Source organism: Camelus bactrianus, chromosome 6 (genome assembly GCF_048773025.1).
Source record: "Camelus bactrianus isolate YW-2024 breed Bactrian camel chromosome 6, ASM4877302v1, whole genome shotgun sequence".
In the NCBI taxonomy this organism is placed as follows: domain Eukaryota; kingdom Metazoa; phylum Chordata; class Mammalia; order Artiodactyla; family Camelidae; genus Camelus; species Camelus bactrianus.
The window spans coordinates 19,806,737-19,825,615 of record NC_133544.1 but is presented as its reverse complement, the minus strand read 5'-3'; the positions used below and the strand labels follow the sequence as shown (position 1 = coordinate 19,825,615).

The 18,879-nt window shown below is 36.5% G+C and overlaps 1 protein-coding gene across 10 annotated transcripts in view; it reads right to left on the bottom strand.

Moving 5' to 3' along the window:
• Positions 1 to 17,844, bottom strand: part of CEP128 (centrosomal protein 128) — a 357,239-nt gene extending 339,395 nt beyond the window's left edge. For 8 of the 10 annotated variants that reach the window (XR_012507429.1, XM_045517288.2, XM_074365179.1 and 5 more), the window contains exons 1-5: positions 17,652 to 17,844; positions 15,596 to 15,751; positions 6,644 to 6,786; positions 3,295 to 3,456; positions 1,507 to 1,593 (exon numbers count right to left, since the gene is read on the bottom strand). Coding sequence is in view for 9 of the 10 variants with exons in the window: in XM_045517288.2 (XP_045373244.1) it covers positions 1,507 to 1,593; positions 3,295 to 3,441 (234 nt within the window). In the remaining variant the exon portion in view is untranslated. The remainder of the gene's footprint in view (positions 1 to 1,506; positions 1,594 to 3,294; positions 3,457 to 6,643; positions 6,787 to 15,595; positions 15,752 to 17,651) is intronic. The other 2 variants (XM_045517289.2, XM_045517290.2) reach the window with 2 other exon arrangements.
• Positions 17,845 to 18,879: the final 1,035 nt, after the last annotated feature.

The following is an 18,879-nucleotide window of genomic DNA, read 5'->3' as shown; positions in this document are numbered from 1 at the left end:
CAACTCTGATGGAAATGAAATAGCTGTTGGGTTTATTTACTTCCCATATATAAAACCACTGCCCCAGGGTTCAGCATTATTCAATTCTAGGCCTACCACAGAGGCTTACTGCCACAGAACAACTCACTTTGTGTTTTAAACACTTACCTGTACAAAAGTTTCTCTATTACATAATTTTATTCCTCAATTGCTCAATTCAAAGGAAACTTGCCACCATATGTAAGCATCTAATATTCAACACGACAAGGTAGTTTGTTCTCTGCTACTAGTTAATAATGTTTTTAATTTTTTTACTAATAAGCTTAAGAGCAAAGAATTAACTCCCATTATTAATAAGGTAGGTAAATCTAAAACATCTTATGAGCTACCCAAATGTACAAGATCTATGGCTCCATCTGTCAAATACAACATAAATCATAAAAACTTTGTAGATGCAAGAGTTTATTTTCTAAATGAAAGTAGTAGAAAACATTATGAGAGAAAAAATGTTCCCTGTGCTCAAGCAATTAGCTTCCAATTACAAGCAAATAATGATGACTATACTTCTGCTTTGTAACAAGAAAATAACAAACCGTCGATTAAACTTGTAATTTATGTGACAACTCAGTGCAGCACAGATATATATAAAACTATCATTATAGTACACATGTAAGACTAGGCTTATTAGAGTGTATACTCATAATTGGAAACATGAAGGAATAAATTTAACTGGTTTTCCAAGAGTTTACAGAGATGAGTTAGCCAATCCTAAAAGAAGGAAATGAAGTATCTAGAAAATTTTTAAGCACACATACCCTTTAACTCAGGAACTTAATATTCCCAAGAATTATACATGATTACACACAAAAACATGTGTACAGTAATGGTCATTGCTGCATTGTTTATATCAGCAACGACCAAAAACCCAGATGCATCTATCCTATGGAATATTAAAACTATTCAAAAGAACGAGGTGGAGTTACTGTGTCCTATGAAAAATGATATAAGATACATTATTAAATGAAAATAAGTTGCATAACATATTTCATATGATGCTATTTTTTTAAGCAATCATATGCACACTTATACTTGCATAGAAAATGTTTGGAAAGATACACAAGAAGCTGTCAAAACTGTTACCTCTTTGGAGTGGAACTAAAAAGGGCTATAAGATAGGAGTTTTATTATTTATTTGAGAAATGAGCATGTCTTACTTCAAAATAAACCATCCTTAAAATTCTTAACTCCCCACGAGGGGTATCCATGGTCCAAATTTAGTCTCAATTTAATTTATATCCTGAATCCTTCCCCCTCTGACTTAAAGCTTTCAAATTCAGTGGAATCTAATCTATATAAAGTTGGCAATCCATCTGATAAGCTAAATTTAAACTACAAAATAATAAAGCAGTCTAAAAGCTAAAGATGCTCACAATGGTCATCCCCTTTATCTCACATCCTTACTCCTCAACAACTGAATTTCCAAAAAGGTGGTTAGGAGAAAATGCAAACATATGTAAGCATTCTTACGTGTTCTATAGCACTCGCCTGTCCATTACTATAGTCGCGATACCGTCCAAGCATCTGGTCGACTTGTCGCAAGTTCCGACTAGTGTCCTTAAGGAAAAAAAGGGACTTTATTAATTGTTTCAAACAATATTTTTCCCAATCAGTCTCAGCAGTATATCAAACAGGTAGCTCCACCATTAACAAAAGGTACAATTTATAACTATGCTGGATATCACTATACTTAATAAATATCAAATCTTAATGATATCACTGACAGAGAAGCTCAAATCTGTCCACAATTTACTTGTTTGAAATCTGAAGCACATAATTTCAAACCTTATCCAAGGTTCCATAATAAGTTGGCAACAAAACGGTAAGCTGAAAAGAATCCTCGTTATCAATCTGTGCACCTCAACTAATTCACACCCTCTACAGAATAGGAATCCTAAGAGAACAAATCCAGTAGATTGTGTTCAAAAGAAGCAAGTCATTAGGATCAATGTTATTTCAATTATTACTTCACCTCAGAATTCAATTAGGAGAAAAGAAAACAAAGTATCCTTTAATCTTTATTTATAAACAACAAAATTTAGTTCCAATTACAATAAAAATGGTTTCCACCTAAATATGTTAGATTTCCTCGGAGAGATGAATGGAGGCATTTCTTTCAAAACTGTATACTTACTAATGTGTCTCATTGGTGGGAAAGTAAAAACTTTGTACTGCAAAACTCCATTGTCACGTTAATTCAAATAAATTTAAAAAGAAAAAGCCTTCTAAGTCAAATTATGGTCTTTCGATCAGAAATTAGCCTCTTCTTATCTAAGTGTACTAACCCAAGCAATTGAAAGCCAAAATCCATGCTTATCCAGACAAAGCAGAAGAGGTTAAAAGGTAGGAAAAAAAATTCTATTTCTGAGTTTTCTTTTTCCCAGTGTGACCGTGACATTCTTCCCTCATCTTTTTTTTCCCAAAGCCCTTTCTATGGAGAATATGTAAACTGCCTCCACTCACAGTTCCAAATACTGTCAAACATTAGCCTCCAAATAAAAATGGAACCTCAGTATCATTCATCCATGAGTAATTTACATACCCAAAATATAAGCAACTTCTCTAAAAGCACATGTCCACAAGAAGCTAAACCATGGTAATTCCTACTGGTTTCACTCCCACAATATTTTATTTGGAAATACTGCCTTATCCCAAAACACTTCCACAACCCATGTATTTCAAATATCTTTAATGACTGTGTTAGGTAGAAATAATAGCCCCCAAAGACTCCAAGTCCTAATCCCCAGAACCTGTGCAGTTGTTTCCTTATATGGCAAAAGGGATTTTTGCAGATAAAATAAATTAAGGATCTTGAGATGGGGAGATTATCATGGATTATAGGGTGGATGCAAGGTAATCACAAGCATCATTAAAAGTGGAAGAGGGAAGTAGAAGATAGTCAGAGTGATACGATGTAAGAAGGACTCATCCCACTCTTACTGGCTTTGAAGAAGAAGGAAGGAGCCACAAAGTAAGGAATGTGGGCAGTTCTAGAGGCTGGAAAAGGCACAGAAAGAGATATTCCCTTAGGGCCTCCAAAAAGGAATGCAGCCCTGTTGATATTCTGATTTTAGTCAAGTGAGACCAGTGTCAGATTCTGACCTACAGAACCATCAGAAAATATATTTCTAGGTTTTCTTAGACATTAGTTTTGTAGTAATTTGTTACTGCAGCAAGAAAATACTAATACACTGACTGAAACTATTTCTTAGCTTAAACTAGTTAAAATCTATTGCATGCAACCATTGCTAAACTAACCTGTAAAGTACTCGTTATAGTGTTGACCTTCTCAGTGACATCTACAGTAGGCCGACTTCGAGCTTCCCTGTGAATTGAACTGGCAGCCCTTCGGCTCAGTCGATCACGAGACCGGAAGTGGTCTGAATCACTGGAGGATTCTGCCATTGATGTACAAAAATCCTTAAAAAGAAATTCATGTAAGGTCAATTAAATGGTAATGAGGATAGAAATAAGAGATTAACTATTTACTTTTTGATCTTTTTAAGTATTTATTACATTAGCCCTTGGGCATATCATAGTTTCTACTACACAGCTTGAAAACACAAGTCACTTCTCCATGCAATTCTCCCTACTTTGTCTTTCCTGCTTTAAGAGAGCAATTCCTCAGACATTTTAGTCATATTTACAACTCCAAATGATAATAAGTCGCTTAGTTTTATGCAATGCTCCTAAATTTTAAAATCTCTTTCACAGGCAGTATCTCACATAATCCTACCAGCAACATTGTAAGGTATATGAGACACACAGGTTAGTATCTCCACAATAAAAAAAAAAAAAAAAAAAACCAACCCACAGATAATCTCCAAGGCGAGGACCTATAGGTCCCCATATTAGTCCAATGTCCATTCTACTAAGCTATGATAACATATATATCTTTAAACAAAAATACAATACACACAGAATGACCTAAAATAAGAGAATTTTATTCAGTGTACAGTGAATGCTCTCATATACCTTACTTTAAAATACAATAGAATTAAACAAATGCTCTACCAGAGGTACAAATTGTACAATAACAAATATGTGAGAAGATGGCATCTTCAGTATTTCCACCAAAATAGAAAGCCAAACATCTGGAATATAATTTCATCAGTAGAAAAGTCTCCAAATATGCTTTCTTCCCATCCTTACCTCAATTTTCAATTTAATGCAAAAGAAATTATTTCATGCAAGGCAATCTCAAAAGTTTCAGAAAACCTTTTATAGAAGTTGAAAAATGAAATATATTTGTAACCAAAAAGCATCAGAGAAAATTCAGTTGATCAAAAGTGAAAGCTTACTGAGTATTCAAATAATTTCATTTTCTTCTTAATGTAAGGTTAGCAATCTTTATTTTAACATTAATTGATACAATCTCCCTAAAATCTATACAGTCATTTTTTTCTGGCTCTTTATATACAGTGTGATGAAACCTCTCTTTGATAATCAAGAATATTCCAGTATTTCTGAATTATTCTGAATGCATCTGGGAAGTACATGACCATACAGCTAAAGCCAAGATAAAGGAAATTTGCTAAATATATATGTAGATTCTAGAGCATTTAATGAAAGTAGTTATGTTTTTTAAATGTTAGACAAAATAAAACTAAATAAAAAGATAAGCAAGGAACCTTGCTGTGAGATCAGGTTTTTCAAAATGAAATACAGTCTGTCCTCATAGCATCAGAAGAATGAACAGAACATCCAACTTTTTCAAATTAGCTGAGACAGCATTAGAGAACACCTGTCAGATTCAAGCCTCTCCTCTGCCCAGGCCTCTCAACTTCCTTCCACACTATCTTCTCTGGTTCTTGCCCCCTTCTCCTGTCTAAAAGTACAAAGGTATAGTACCCACAGTGTAGCTCCCTCTGTCATCAGGAAACATGAACAAGAGACAAAGGCTGAAGCAACTGTTTAGCTATGCTTTTCCAGGATCACAACTGTTTCAAGTCCAAAAGAATAAAATTAAGAAGAAATCTTAAATGTTAGGTTCACCTAATTTTAAACTTAGGAAGTGACGTGTGCGTGCACGTGCATCAGAGCACACATAAATCTGTGCCACATGACCTAAAGTCATTTCCTCTCAGTTAAAGAACTTTCCAACATTTTCCACTAGTGAAAACAAGTAAAAATCAACATTTTCTGAGAGCCTGCTACATGCTCAGAACTATATAGATGCTCACACAGACAATCCAGTTTAATTCTCATCACTTATTAAAATGGGCATCATTAACCCCTAATCTAGAGGATGCTGACAGGGAGATGTTAAGTAACAAGTCCAACTCCATACGATGACTGGAAGTAGCAGACCCAGGATGCAGACCCGGCACCAGGCTTCTCTACCTTCAGTATGCTCTTCATTCCATCTGCTCTGCTGTCCCCTCAAAGCTCATTGTAAACAATCTGAACAGTCAGTAAAAATGATTAAAGGCATCTGCGGGCCATGGCCCACACGTTTCTACAGGCTCCTCAACCCCCTTCTCATTTCATTTAAGCATAAAAATATTGGGGGGAGGGGAGGAGTGGGAATCACACAGTAGTATGAAGTCTTTATCAGGCATCAGGAAAAAAGCTAAGTGACATACCTATGATACATATAATAAAGAGCCCTGAAAACAAATCAAACCACTGGCCTCAGGGTAAAGGGGTTTTTATTTCCTTATTCCCTCTATCTCCTGTATAATGGAAAATAATAATTATGCCTGGATCTGTCAAAATTCTGTAGCTAAAAGCATAGTAAGTTTCATTTTAACAAGTTACGATTCTGGAAACTAAATTGGAATTAAGATAAAATCAGGCAGAATAAAAAGATTAACATTGAAAAAGTCAGGTGTTAACTGTAATGATTGTTAGAGAGAATAAGAAACAAGATAACTAACTCTGGGCTAACCTAAGTTTTGAGTACCAAAATTTTAATAATAATCAGTTATATGTAACTTCAATGGATATAAATGGTATGTCAGACTCTTCTAATGAGCAGACAATTGAATTTCAACTTGACTACAAATAATGATAACTGAAAATTGTATGGTTATTTTTTAAATAATTTGGAAAAAATGTTTAAAATATAAAATAGTACAGAGACTAATATAATAAGCATGCATGTATCTATTACCTAGAACTAATAAATAATATCATTCTTTTCTATTTCTATTACTCTATTATTCTTATACTATTGCTATCATCTTACTTTCCAGTTATTTTATAAGAATATATTAATATTATTTCCCATTCTGACATGTGTGCTTCTAATATTTTTAATAAAATATTTAGAACACAAATAAAGTCCTAGTATCTTTCCACCCTACTCTGCACCCAGGACTATTCCTGCCCCACCTCCTCTGAGATAACTACAAGAATAATTTTGTGTTTAACTCTCCATACCATATTTTTATACTTTTACCACAGGTATATTACCTCACAGCCTTTCTTAATGGAACATACATTACTATCAGTTGATAAATATTAATAAGTAAAGATATGGGGTATTGAATTTAACTTTAAAACAGAAAATCTTAGCAGCAGTAAATAAAATTAAGAACAGCATTAGCTAAATAATGTGTAACTGTCACATAATACAAAAAAAAAAAAAAAAACTCTCACTTACCCCTACTAAGGATTACATACTTTTAATAAGACAAAATCACACTTTCCAGCATGAATTTCACTAGTTCACACACAGTCTTCAGCTTTTAATTTCAATTACTTTGAGCAATAATTATATTCCAATTCCTGTATCTGATGGAACTCCTGTAGAAATATCAAGATTTAATTTGAGCTATATCTGAGAATTTTGCATGGCTTTTTTTTTTTTAAATAGCATGATACATTCACCAACTATCTAAGGACTTTAATTTCATTAGTGTCATAAATGTTGAACTAAGGGACATTAAAGATTCTGATTATAATAAAAATAGAAATTAGATTAATATTTCATTGTTGATAAAAACTTAGCACTTTCTTCAACTATTACTGATAATTCAAAATGTCAATGTGTCTCTCACAGCTAACAGAGCACCTGACCCTAAGTGTCACAATGCAGAAAGCAGCTACGGTAGAGGTCCAACATTACCAAAAGATGCCAAGTCTATCAACAGCCAACACCACCACCCTCTGAGACACGGACTTGATGGAGGGAGAGAAAAACAAATGAGAAAGAAGTGGCCACTAGATAGAGTTGGCAAAAGGCTTATACCATATCAGTACAACCTAGAATAAAATGTATGGAGGGCCATGAAAATAGCTCCCGAGAGCCCCTTAATATAATTGACTAAAGAAAAGAAACACAAACCAGTTAGTGCCAATTATACACTCTTCATTCACCATTAAAAATGTACTATTTTATGCTATAATTTTTTTTTTAGTTTGAAGTATTGTTTATCCTAATATCAGTAATGAAAACTGATCAGGACTCTGAAAACCTTTTCCCCAGTAAAACTGTCAAAGTATTAGATTCATTCCATGTTGATAAAAGAATACTGAAAATAGTCAAAGAAGAAAACAAACATGCATATAGCCAGGCAAAAATGTTCTGCACAATAACCTAAGAAATATAAATTATCAATGAGATGCTTTTCAAGCCCATTAAGTTGTTTTCCTTTAAATAATAATGTCTATTGTTATCTAGGTTGTAGGGGAAGGAGCACTCCTATACTGTTGTAATGGAAATGCATAAATTGATATAAATTGTCTGGCTATCAGCAGGCATTATGTGTCAAGGGCAGTTTGCACCTTTACTAACTATACCTCCAAAATCTCTCCTCACAAAATCATCTGGCATACATACAGAAATTCATATATAAGGAAACATACTGAGAAGTTATAATAGAGAAAAAATAAAAACAGTTTATATTTCAAATTATAAGAGAATGGTTAAAATACAGTACACCCATGCAATGGAACAGTACACAGACATTAAAACCCTGTTTCTGGAAACATTTAATAGCAATGCAAGGGATAAAAGTATGAATCCCAATTTCATAACAAACATTACATGGTATCTGTATATGAATATAAAGCACCAGTATACAAATTTAGAGGAGGGAAAGGGAGACAATAAAACAGAAAGAAAATACACCAAAAGTATACTTGCCATGTAGAGTTTACAGCTGATTTCTATTTTTTCAAACATTCCTATCTTTCCTGAATTTTCTACAATGATTGAATATTCAGAAAGAAAAAATACAATATATACTTTGAAAAAAGAAAAACAAATATAAAGATCACCTTCAGAGACAGCAAATTAATAACAGGTTGACAACCTGGAAAATGTGTTTACATAAAAGCTATACATTCAGAACCCCATTTTTTCTTATTAGCTATTTCCTTTTCCTTCCTGGCAACTTTCCTGACCATAATTCCTAGTCCTCTGACTTCTACCTAGGTAGGGTCATGTCACTCATCAATTGATGAGCTGAAAAAATAGGATCTCAATGCCAATCGCTAATGTTTCATACTGAAGAGCACTGGCTGGCCAAAGAAACCGTTTATCATGAGTTTATGAACTAAAAGAATGATTTTTTTCAATTATGTATGATTCTCTCTTTGCAATTTTGTTGAAGGAGTCATGATTCACAAACTAATTCTCTTAAAGAAACATCCCGAATACTGGAATAAACTTAAAAATTGAAAGATTATGAAAATATATTAATGTGTACTGACATACCTTATACAATCAAATTCTGCTTTTGAAAAATATATTTTAAATGGTTCATTAACAATATTCCATCACAATTACAATTTGAATTCCAAAGATTAAGACTGGTAGAAAAACATCTATGTATGCTCATGAAAAATCTTCATCATTACTTTTAAAAAGTTAAAAGAAATAAATTCAGTTGGATTGGAAATCTATTCTGATTATCATAAGAAATTTCAGCATGATGTTTGTTAACAAAAGAAAATAAAGAATTGCTAAATTTGGGAATGATTAAAGAACTCCTAAAAAGCAATTTAAAGAGCCTGAATCACCTAAATCCTGGTTAAAGGTGAGACAGGCATTTCCTTTAACTGGACAAAAAGCAGTGAATACTCTGCAGCTTACTACCACCTACTGGTACAACAAAATTTCTCACTGATGAGAAAGCAATAATATTTATGCTGTCTGCTTTTCAGCTGCTAAGTTTCTTCCAACTAGAGAGGACTAAGATGGGTGACCTTGGGTGAAAGTCTCCAGAGTCAGGAGAAAGCTCTGGGTCTGAAAACAGATGGTACAATTCTTAGAACAGTTTATTTAGCTATTCCCAACACATCAGTATTTAAAGGCATAAATATTGTTGCTTCTGCCTTAATGAACCTTATAAAGAAGACATACAGCCACCAGAGCAAGTAATGAACCCCTCATCAATTCACTCCCACTGAGGATCTATCCATCAAAAACAAATGCACATATGCAAATCTGATCACTGCAAGAGAGTAAAACTGCATTCAACACTGTAATTTCAACCATGTAATAAGAGGACTGGCAGTGAGTCTTTACAAACTCAAGTCCACTTCTTTTATTATTTGACCTAAAGAGTCATCAGATTGTCTCCATTATAATGATGCACATTTGTATGTATGAGAGCTATAATGTATTGATTCTCTAGTCTCTTTTCCTCAGAGCCAGTTTAAAACAATTAGGATTTGCAAGCTGTTCTATAAAAGATAAGCACCCAGCATCAGGGGTGATATTTCACAAAGGCTGACTAGTGCATGTTAAGTAGGTGATTGCTTCTGTGGCTTCCAAGTGCCTTAGTCGTCCCTGTCCGAGGCAACTGTCCTCAAAGAACATGTTCAAGGTAATGATGTTGATATTTAAGGGGGGTCAGGGAGGTGGGGAGTGTATTTTAAGCTCAACGAATAACCAAGCTTTTGAATACATTTCTCACTGTTTCAATAGCTGTAGATGTGCGAGCTTTGCCTCATCCATCCAAGAGAAAAAATTAACAAACTGGCAGAGGTTACCATGTACAAACAATTATCACTTGTACCCATCTTTACAACAGTGCTCCTCTGTAACTTAATCTCCTCAAACCCTTTCGGTAAATTCATGTAAGATCAAAGTCGACTGTCCAGTCCAGCAGCCAGTTCTCAGTTAAGTCAGGAGATAATGTAAGGCATAGGAAACGGAATCAAAGAGACATGACAGACTCATGCAGTAATCCTTTACTGAACTGTCACTATATCAGAAATGAAAGATGAAAGCAAATAAGTCACAGTCCATGATGGGCGAGACTCATATAAGTTCTACATGTGGTGCGCTAAGTAACAGGACAAAACGCCAAGGGAGTCGGGTCAGGAGTCTTCCACCCATCTGGAAGGATGGGTAGAAGTTTGACAGATGGATGAGACAAAAAAAATGGGATCCAGTTAAAAATCATGTCTCCAAGGAACCAGAGAAAAGACAAATAAGCAGAGCTCTCCCATCCTTCCAGCAGGTCATGGATTTAAAACTGTCCCCTGGAGTGGAGATGGGGAGGGGATGGGTGAGTAAAATCGTTCTCAGTTGAGAACTTCTTACTTAGAGAATTAACATCAAATACATAGCTCTCTCTCCAAACATACAAGATTTGACTTTTTTATTGTAAGTTCCACTTATATTTCTGTTGCTCCCATCCCTTTCATCTCTCCGCGGCTCTCCCTCCCCACCCTCCCTCCCCTCATCCCTCTCTTTCACACTCACACACCCCACCCTGTATTCCATGGATGAAGCCAAGCAGACTCAGCACCAGGCTCCATTTTGCTCTCCTTGCTCCAGCACCTCGGAGCACAAGGGCAGACTCACATGGACCAGGGCCCATCAAGCAGAGAGCGGGGGCATTTCTGGAAAAGGCTATGGGGCATACAAAACGACTGTTTACTCAGACACAGGAAAAAAACTAGTCACTGTTTAATTATATGCAGGCCAGTTGTTAAAAATCAGTGCAGTTTTAAAAGAAAATAAAGTTACTTAATAACCCTTTCCCTAACTCACCAGCGGGATGACAACGATATTTTAGATTACACACCTACACAGATTTCCAAAATAAATGAGGCAGTTTACAAAATTGAATTAAACATAAAACATATCAAGATTAAAAAAAAAAACAAAAAAACCCAAGAAAAAAAGAAAAGAAAACTTACAGAGAAACGGATGCTAATAAACAGGAGAGGGACTTTTCACTTATAGTTAAGCCATAGAATTGCATTCTCCATTTGCTAACAGATAAATACAAACTACACGATTCCCAAAACAGCAGACAAGAATGAAGTCCTCTGGGGCTGCAGACAACCCCTAATAATTGTCCAGACTGCCCCAGATTGGGCAAGAGATCAGCCTAAGGAAAGACACAACTAGAATCCCTGAGCTTCTGACAACATTTCTTTTAAATCAGAGGATGAAAACTGGAGAACTACAGACATAATCCAGCCAACCAACATGTACCTTAAAATAATGCTCACTATGTTACACAGCTTCCAAGTGGCAGAGTTGAATCTTGAACTTTCCTCAAGGCCCAGATTCCTAAACACGTATCCCTTCTCATTACCAAAGGCACTATTCATAGTTCCGGACTTCTCCTAACTCTTTACTAGCCACCATAATGGTTTCTCTAACTTTGAGTCTTTTCCTATCCATTCCAACCTTCGCTGACATTCCATTGCCCATGTGATTGAATCTAGGTTCTTGAATAAAGAATTCAAGACCCTCAGCAAGCCACCCTTCTCTTAACAAAAGAACCACAAGATAGAAGGCCCACATTCAACTGTTACATCAGCTATTTTCTCCTACCACTTCCTTCCCTCACTGATGTCATTAGTTCTGACTAAAATGCTGTCTGCTGTCGACTACTATCACCTATTTAAACTCTGCTGGGAAACAAGCTGCTGGAAAACAAGCAACTAGAAAATAAGCCGCACCTAAATTTCCATGAGTTTAAAACATTGTATTCACACTTACTTGCTTAAAATGCACATGCTTGCTTTGTTCTAATGTTTTACACAGTAATGAAATTTGTAAGGAGAAATCCTGAGATTAACCGTAAGGGCATGAAGGAGGGCAGATATTTCCTTAGGGTAAAACAATGGACGGTCCTGGAAAGCCAGAACGTCAATTAACAGAACTTTGTTCTGGCATGAAAGTATGCTGTTTAACCTGAGAGAAGTATTTGCTAACTCGAGATGTCCCAGAGGCAATAACAGGATAAACTTAGAAAATTTGCATACCCCCCCCCAGGGTGATTGTTCCTGGAAGGGACAGGCCTGAAATTAATCAGTTAACCAGCAAGTAGAACTTAGTGCTTATCGCACAGAATATCTAAAGCCCCACCTCTTTGATCACATTTTTTTCTGAACTGTATGTATATGCCTAATAAATATGATGTTGACCAGGCTTTCTGAGCTCTAGATCCACGAGATCTTGAGTCCCCTGGTCCCATCTTTGTTTTTTACTTTGTCTCTTTGTTTCTTAAGTCTTGCATTGCTCAGGTCCCGAGCTGCGCTGGACACAGCAAAATTCCACTCATCTTTCCAGATGTAGGTCATATAGTACAATCTCAGTGAAGACTTCCATCTCCAGCCAGAAGTGATCTTTTCTCCCTCTGCATTCTTATAGCTCTATATTTATACTAAGATATTCATTAAACATGTCCATGAAATGTAATTATTCGTAATAATTCTTTTTCAATTTCTCAAATATGTTATGCTCATCTCACCATCAAACGTATGCTGGATTCACCGGCTAGCATATTCTTCTCATCCCTATTCCTTTGACTAACTCTTACTTTTCCTTCAAGTCTCAGTTCAGAGGAAACTTCCCCTAGAAGCCTTCCTTCACTGCCCTAACCCTCACCCTGGGCCAAGTGCCCACAGTGGACACCACCTCACACAGCCCAGAGATAGTTAACTGGCTATTTACTTGTCTGTCTCCCTACTAGACTCTAAATCTCATCAGAAGTTCTATTTACTTTGTTCATGATTGTTCAACACCTACTCTAGTGCCTGGCAATGTAGTTGGAACATTTTTTAATGAATTTACAATTCAATTTACCATATTACACTGTCTGATTAATCCAGAAACAAATTTCAAAGTAAGAACTTTGCAATTGGTAAGTACTAATTAAATAATTATTGGATGAAATAATTCTTGCTTTGCAGTAAATAACCTAGATTATCTTAAGTCCTCAAATAATATGGACTCAACTGAAAAATAGTACAAAAATAGTACAAAGATACATGATAATATGTCTATTACAAAGTAAACAAGGACAATTCATTAATTATGTTAAAACTTGTAACTGAATCAAATCTTGGAGATTTGCTTGAATTATTTCAAATCATTTTATCATTGTTATTTGCATCTACCTACATTCCTCTATTATTTATCTGTACTGTGAAGCTCTATACTCCATCTTTTTATCATCTGTGTTCATTTTCAGTACTGTTTTAATGTACCAACTGGTGTTTATTTGAAAACCCATTTTTGCCATTTAAAGCCTTCATTCTCCCACCATTAAGCCCTTTCCTCCTTTCTACAATCTATAAAATTGTCCATCTCTTCTTCCTTTAAAATAATAATCATAGTACATTTCTTCCATGGTGTCTCTCTTCATTAAGAGCCTAGTTCAGGCTTAGTTTTGATTCACCTATCCATTCGTCTATGAGCTCATTCATTCATGAGCACCTGTTTCATTGTAAACACCGCATAAAGTAGATTCTAAGAGTTCATCAATGACATGGATTCATGAAACCACAAATACTCCCATCTCCCAAACAACCCAAGCACCAGCACTGTGCAGACCTACAGTAAGGGTTATATGAATTTCAGGGAGGTGTTAGTATCTGTGAAAAACCTAATAAGCCTCTTAGGATCATTCATAATTACTGATAATAAGACACCAGAAAATAATTCATAATTATTGACAGTAAGACACCAGAAAACAATTGATGATAAGACAAGGTTAGAAAACTAAACATTCAGAAAAATATTTGCATTATATTGAAACCAAAGGCTTCACTGTATCTCTAAAAACAAACAAAACAAAACAAAAACTGAAAAAAGAACATTTCAGGATAAAAGCTGCAAAGGATAAACAGGCAATTCACAGAATCCAAATGGCCCTAACAAACGTGTAACATACTTTACTTCACTAATTAAAGAATTGCAACTTAAAATAATGATAATTCTTTTTTAACTGTTTTGTACCTAGGAAAAAAGCTCTCACTACCAGGGCTGACAACTTGCACATCTTGCTGTAAGAATATTAACTAGGATAGCTTTTCCAGAGAAGAATCTGGCAAGCAAAAATAAGTAATATGCATAGATTCTACTTCTATGATTATTATCCTAGGAAAACAAAAGGCAATGTAAGTATACATCTTAAATGCACACATATGTAAAAGAGTTTCATTGCAGATTTATAGTAGCAAAAAAAAAAAAAAAACCCCTACAGATCCACTGATAACTGATACATTAAACGTACCTAGTCATTTAGACTACTGTATAGCAATTAAAAGAGACAAAGTAAAATTTTGTGCTGACATAATAATTACAAGAAAGAAAAACACATTATAGAATAGTATGAAGATACTGAAACATTTCCCATGAGAATCAACCCAATGACATTAGTACATGAGTAACAGTGAATCTACTCTAGATTATTTTTATATTATTCCCAAATGTGTCAAGCCTGCAGCTGAAAATTTCTAGACTAAATTATCTTATCAGGCCCCTCCAGTTCTAATATGCTTTAATTCTAAGAACTTTTTATGTATATATCTTGGACAAAGTGTTATTACAAGGCCCCAATGGGTCCTCCTTATATGTTTAAGTACCCTTTATGAAAATGAAATGTGAAAATGCTAAATAGTGCCCAGAATTTTAAATCTATGTTGCAAAACCTAAGTTAACACTATATCCTTGACTATCAATGACAATGCATGTTGAATATGTGCATTTTATAGATATTGCAAATATAATTATCTCTTATTTCAATAATAATGTAAAAGGCATTACATCTTGAAGAAAACTAAGAAAGATAATAGAACCCTTTGAACATTTAAAGAGATGAATAATGGTAAATTTTGCTTATATGGTACACAATCTAAAATACTAAACGTAAACCAAATCCTATTAGAGGGCAATCAGAGATCACAATGTAGCCCCTTTGCAGTGGGCAGGACTGGGATTTGGAGTCAGAAGACCAGGGGATGAAGATCACTCTTTTGGCTCCAGAACCCCAAGCAAATCAAATAACCTATCTGAGACTCAATTGTCTCATCTGTAAAATGAAGGTAAGCATAATAAATGTACTATATGCATAACATGTAAAAGGTGCCTAATGCAGTGCCTGGGACAAGATAGGGTCTCAAATACTTGTCTGCTAGAAACAGGTGCATCACTGTTGCCTTTACTGAGGTATCTTGAATTTGTTCTCTTGAATTCTTGTAAGACTGCATGTACAACTATCCTATTTAATTTTGATGCTACATGTTAGAAAGAGGTTTCTTGCCCCCTCAAAAGCCTATTTGTTGACACATTCTTTTCCACTATAAATATGCAAAAATGTGTTATCTCAGAAACTCAGGGAGAAAGCATACTTACAAAGCACACCCCCAAAACTCCGTGTTGCTGTCCTCTGAGCTCAGTGCTCTTCTTAGGCACATATGCCTGCTTCCTATCATTTCTTCATGAGGTTCAGGGCAAAAGGCCTAGTCAAGTGGATGATCTTTGGTTGCCCCTACACTTTCCCCAAACCACCTACAGATAAATGAAACAAGGGGGTAAAACACACCTACAACCTTAAATTTTTTCAAACAAGATAAAAATAAGCTTACCCTCACTATGTACAGTTTATGTACATATCACAGAATATATCACATCAGAGAACAGAGAAAATGCTCCTTGGGTCATGCAAAAGTCCCACTGAAGTCACAATAATTCTTCATTTCCAAATGCCCAGCCAGCGTACTCCTCACTGGTGACTTCCGGCCACACCTGGTCATCCCTTGGGCTGGCCAGATCATGTCACAATGTGAATCACAGCCCAAGTCTATCCCTAAGCATGTCTATCAGTGGGGAAACTAAATGAGGCAGGTAATGAAATTAATATGTTACTTCTGAACTTACTGGTTCAGCTGTTATCTCTAAGCCAGCAAATGCACTAAGTGCGAGCACTCCTAAAGGAAACATTTTACAGGCTGTCCAGTTCTTCCCACATTCAGTATTGCAATCAAGTAGGTAAAAGTAAAATGTCTTTGATTGTAAGAAAGAACTGTGGACAAAAATACTTCTAATTTTTTGTGTCTGCTTTCAAAGCAGTCTCTAAGAATCCACAGAAAGTTATCCAGAGAACTGGTAGTTGTCCACATAAAAAGATCTGGGAAGAACACATCTATAAATATCTCCAAGGGTAAAAAATGGTCTGGAAAAGTTAATCCAAATCAACTGTTAAGATAGAGTTCAAAGGGACCCAGGCCATGCAGAGGCAGAGAGGACACACGTATGATTTATACCTCACTCTTTTAACAAAGCAGCAACCTTCCCTCCATGAGATGAGTCATAGACACACTCAAATTTTCTCTGGGCCGAGGGAGGTGGGCGTCGGGAAGCCAGAGACGCCATCTCCTCCAACCTTAGCACTCACTACACCCACCCACGGCCCTACCCCCCATCTCCGCGAAACATGAAACTACCAAAACTTTAATCTTCTATCTATGCTGCTCAATAGTCATTGGCCATATGTGGCTACTGAGTTCTTGAAATCTGGCCAGTTTGAACTGACACATGCTATAAATGTAAAATAAACACTAGACGTAGTACTATTTAAAAAAAAAAAGTTAAGGATGACTACATGTTGAAATGAAAACATTCTGAATATATTGTTTTTGTGCCAAAGTATTAAAATTAATTTCCCCAGCTTCTTTATTACTTGTTTAGCGTGGGTACTAGAAAATTTTAACTTGTGTGTGTGGCTCATACCATGTTTCTATTAGCACAGCTCTGAATAATTAATAAAAATAAGTAACAAATACTGAGCACTTTCAATGGGCTAGGCCCTGTGTTAGATACTTCACATAATACTTGGAACAAGGCTACAAAGAGGCTTTACAAGACGTCTGTGGAAGTGACTGAACTCCATCAAACCAATAAAGGATGCCGGTGGAATTCAATATCAGGTGTTTCCGTGAAATAACTCAAATAAGGAACTATTAACAGCTGGCTTTGGGGCAACTCCCACGTTGGCAAAGGAAAAAGTCACTAACACTGCGTTCCCAACAAGTACAAAACGTCAAATTATATTCCAGGCCAGGGAAGTAAACACCAGAATGAGGCCAATCTTCTTGACAGCTCAAGCTTCGTAGCTGCCACTGGCAAAACAAGATGCTCTCAAAAGGAGGACGATGAAGTTCAAATTCACTGTATAACTTGGCCAGGATCTGACTATGGACACCCACGCCGAGGGAGGTGGGCGTCGGGAAGCCAGAGACGCCGTCTCCTCCAACCTTAGCACTCACTACACCCACCCACGGCCCTACCCCCCATCTCCGCGAAGCTTTGGGGTCCCCACGCCTGGGACGAGGGGAAGCGGGACCTAAAATGTCCACGATAAGATAGGGAAGTGGTAAAGAAAAGGCGAGGGGGCGGCTAGGGCAGGTACCTGAGACAGAAGAGGACCCCGGTTCCTTAATGCCAGATCATCGCCGAGGCCTTACCCGGCTCCCCCGGCCACCAGAGACCCAGAAGGCGTAACTGACCGGACGCTGCGACGCAACCGACTCTGCTCTCCCCAGACTCGCAGCTATGGCAACTTGAACTAGCCGCCCAGCTGAAGCAAGTGTACAGGGCCCCACTGCTACCGCTTGGCCTTCTGGGAGTTGTAGTCCCTCTCATGCTCCAAAGCAAGGAGTTACTAAGGGAGAGAGGCCCTAAGAGAAACTACAATTCCCAGGATGCCATACGCCGGGTCTTCGGGTGACTTTCCCGGAAGAAGCCCGATTAGCGGCACCTGAGTCCCTCGGCCGCTCCCTCTTGCCCTGATTTTTCTGTTTTAAAGGGCCAGTAGCTACTATAGGAGACAAACCCAGACAGTTACATGGGGATAGCCTTACCTCTAACGCTAACGTAATCAGGAAAGTCTACGATATTTAGTTTTTTAAAAATAAGAAAAATTCAAAGTAGTTGCAATAGTAATGTAGACTATGTTTCTTTCACTCCTTGAGGAACAGGGAAGCGTAGTTTCCAGCGGTAAATGTAAAGTTCCCCTTAATACCAGGGCCCAATGTCTTTTTCTGAAGGTTTACAAATTCTTAGAACTGGAAGGGAACAGAAACGATTATCTAGTCCAACCATTTAGGCCTGGAAAGAGTGACTGGTCTAAAACCACATAGCTCGTTAATGGCAAACCCAAAGTATACGAGGCTGTCACTTCATGACTGCTGCTACCTTCAGTCTAGGGTGTCCTCTCGTCGTCATTCTAGAACATGAGAGAGACATATTCCACGCAGAGAAGTCGGCTTCAGTCATGAAAAAGCAATAATAAAAACCTCAACAAATAACTGAACTTTGGAAAAGCTAAGAAGAAGTGAAAATCAAATTATGTCAAGCAGAGCCCTTTTCCCTTCTGCTCTGCCAAAAAGACCTTTGATTTTTTTCCTCCTCAAAACTAAAATCAAATTTCACTTTATCTGTGAAAGCTTCACTGGCTACCTCAAGAAAAGCAAGATCCCATTTTTAAACTACAGACTTTCCCTATTCTAATAATTCCATACTGTAATTATCCATTTCCTAGTTGGTCTCCTCAACTAAGTCCTTCAAACAGAGGGACTTAATCATGTAAAATCATTCTCCCTCTTCTCAGCCTTTCCTCACCTCACATTTTCCCTTCA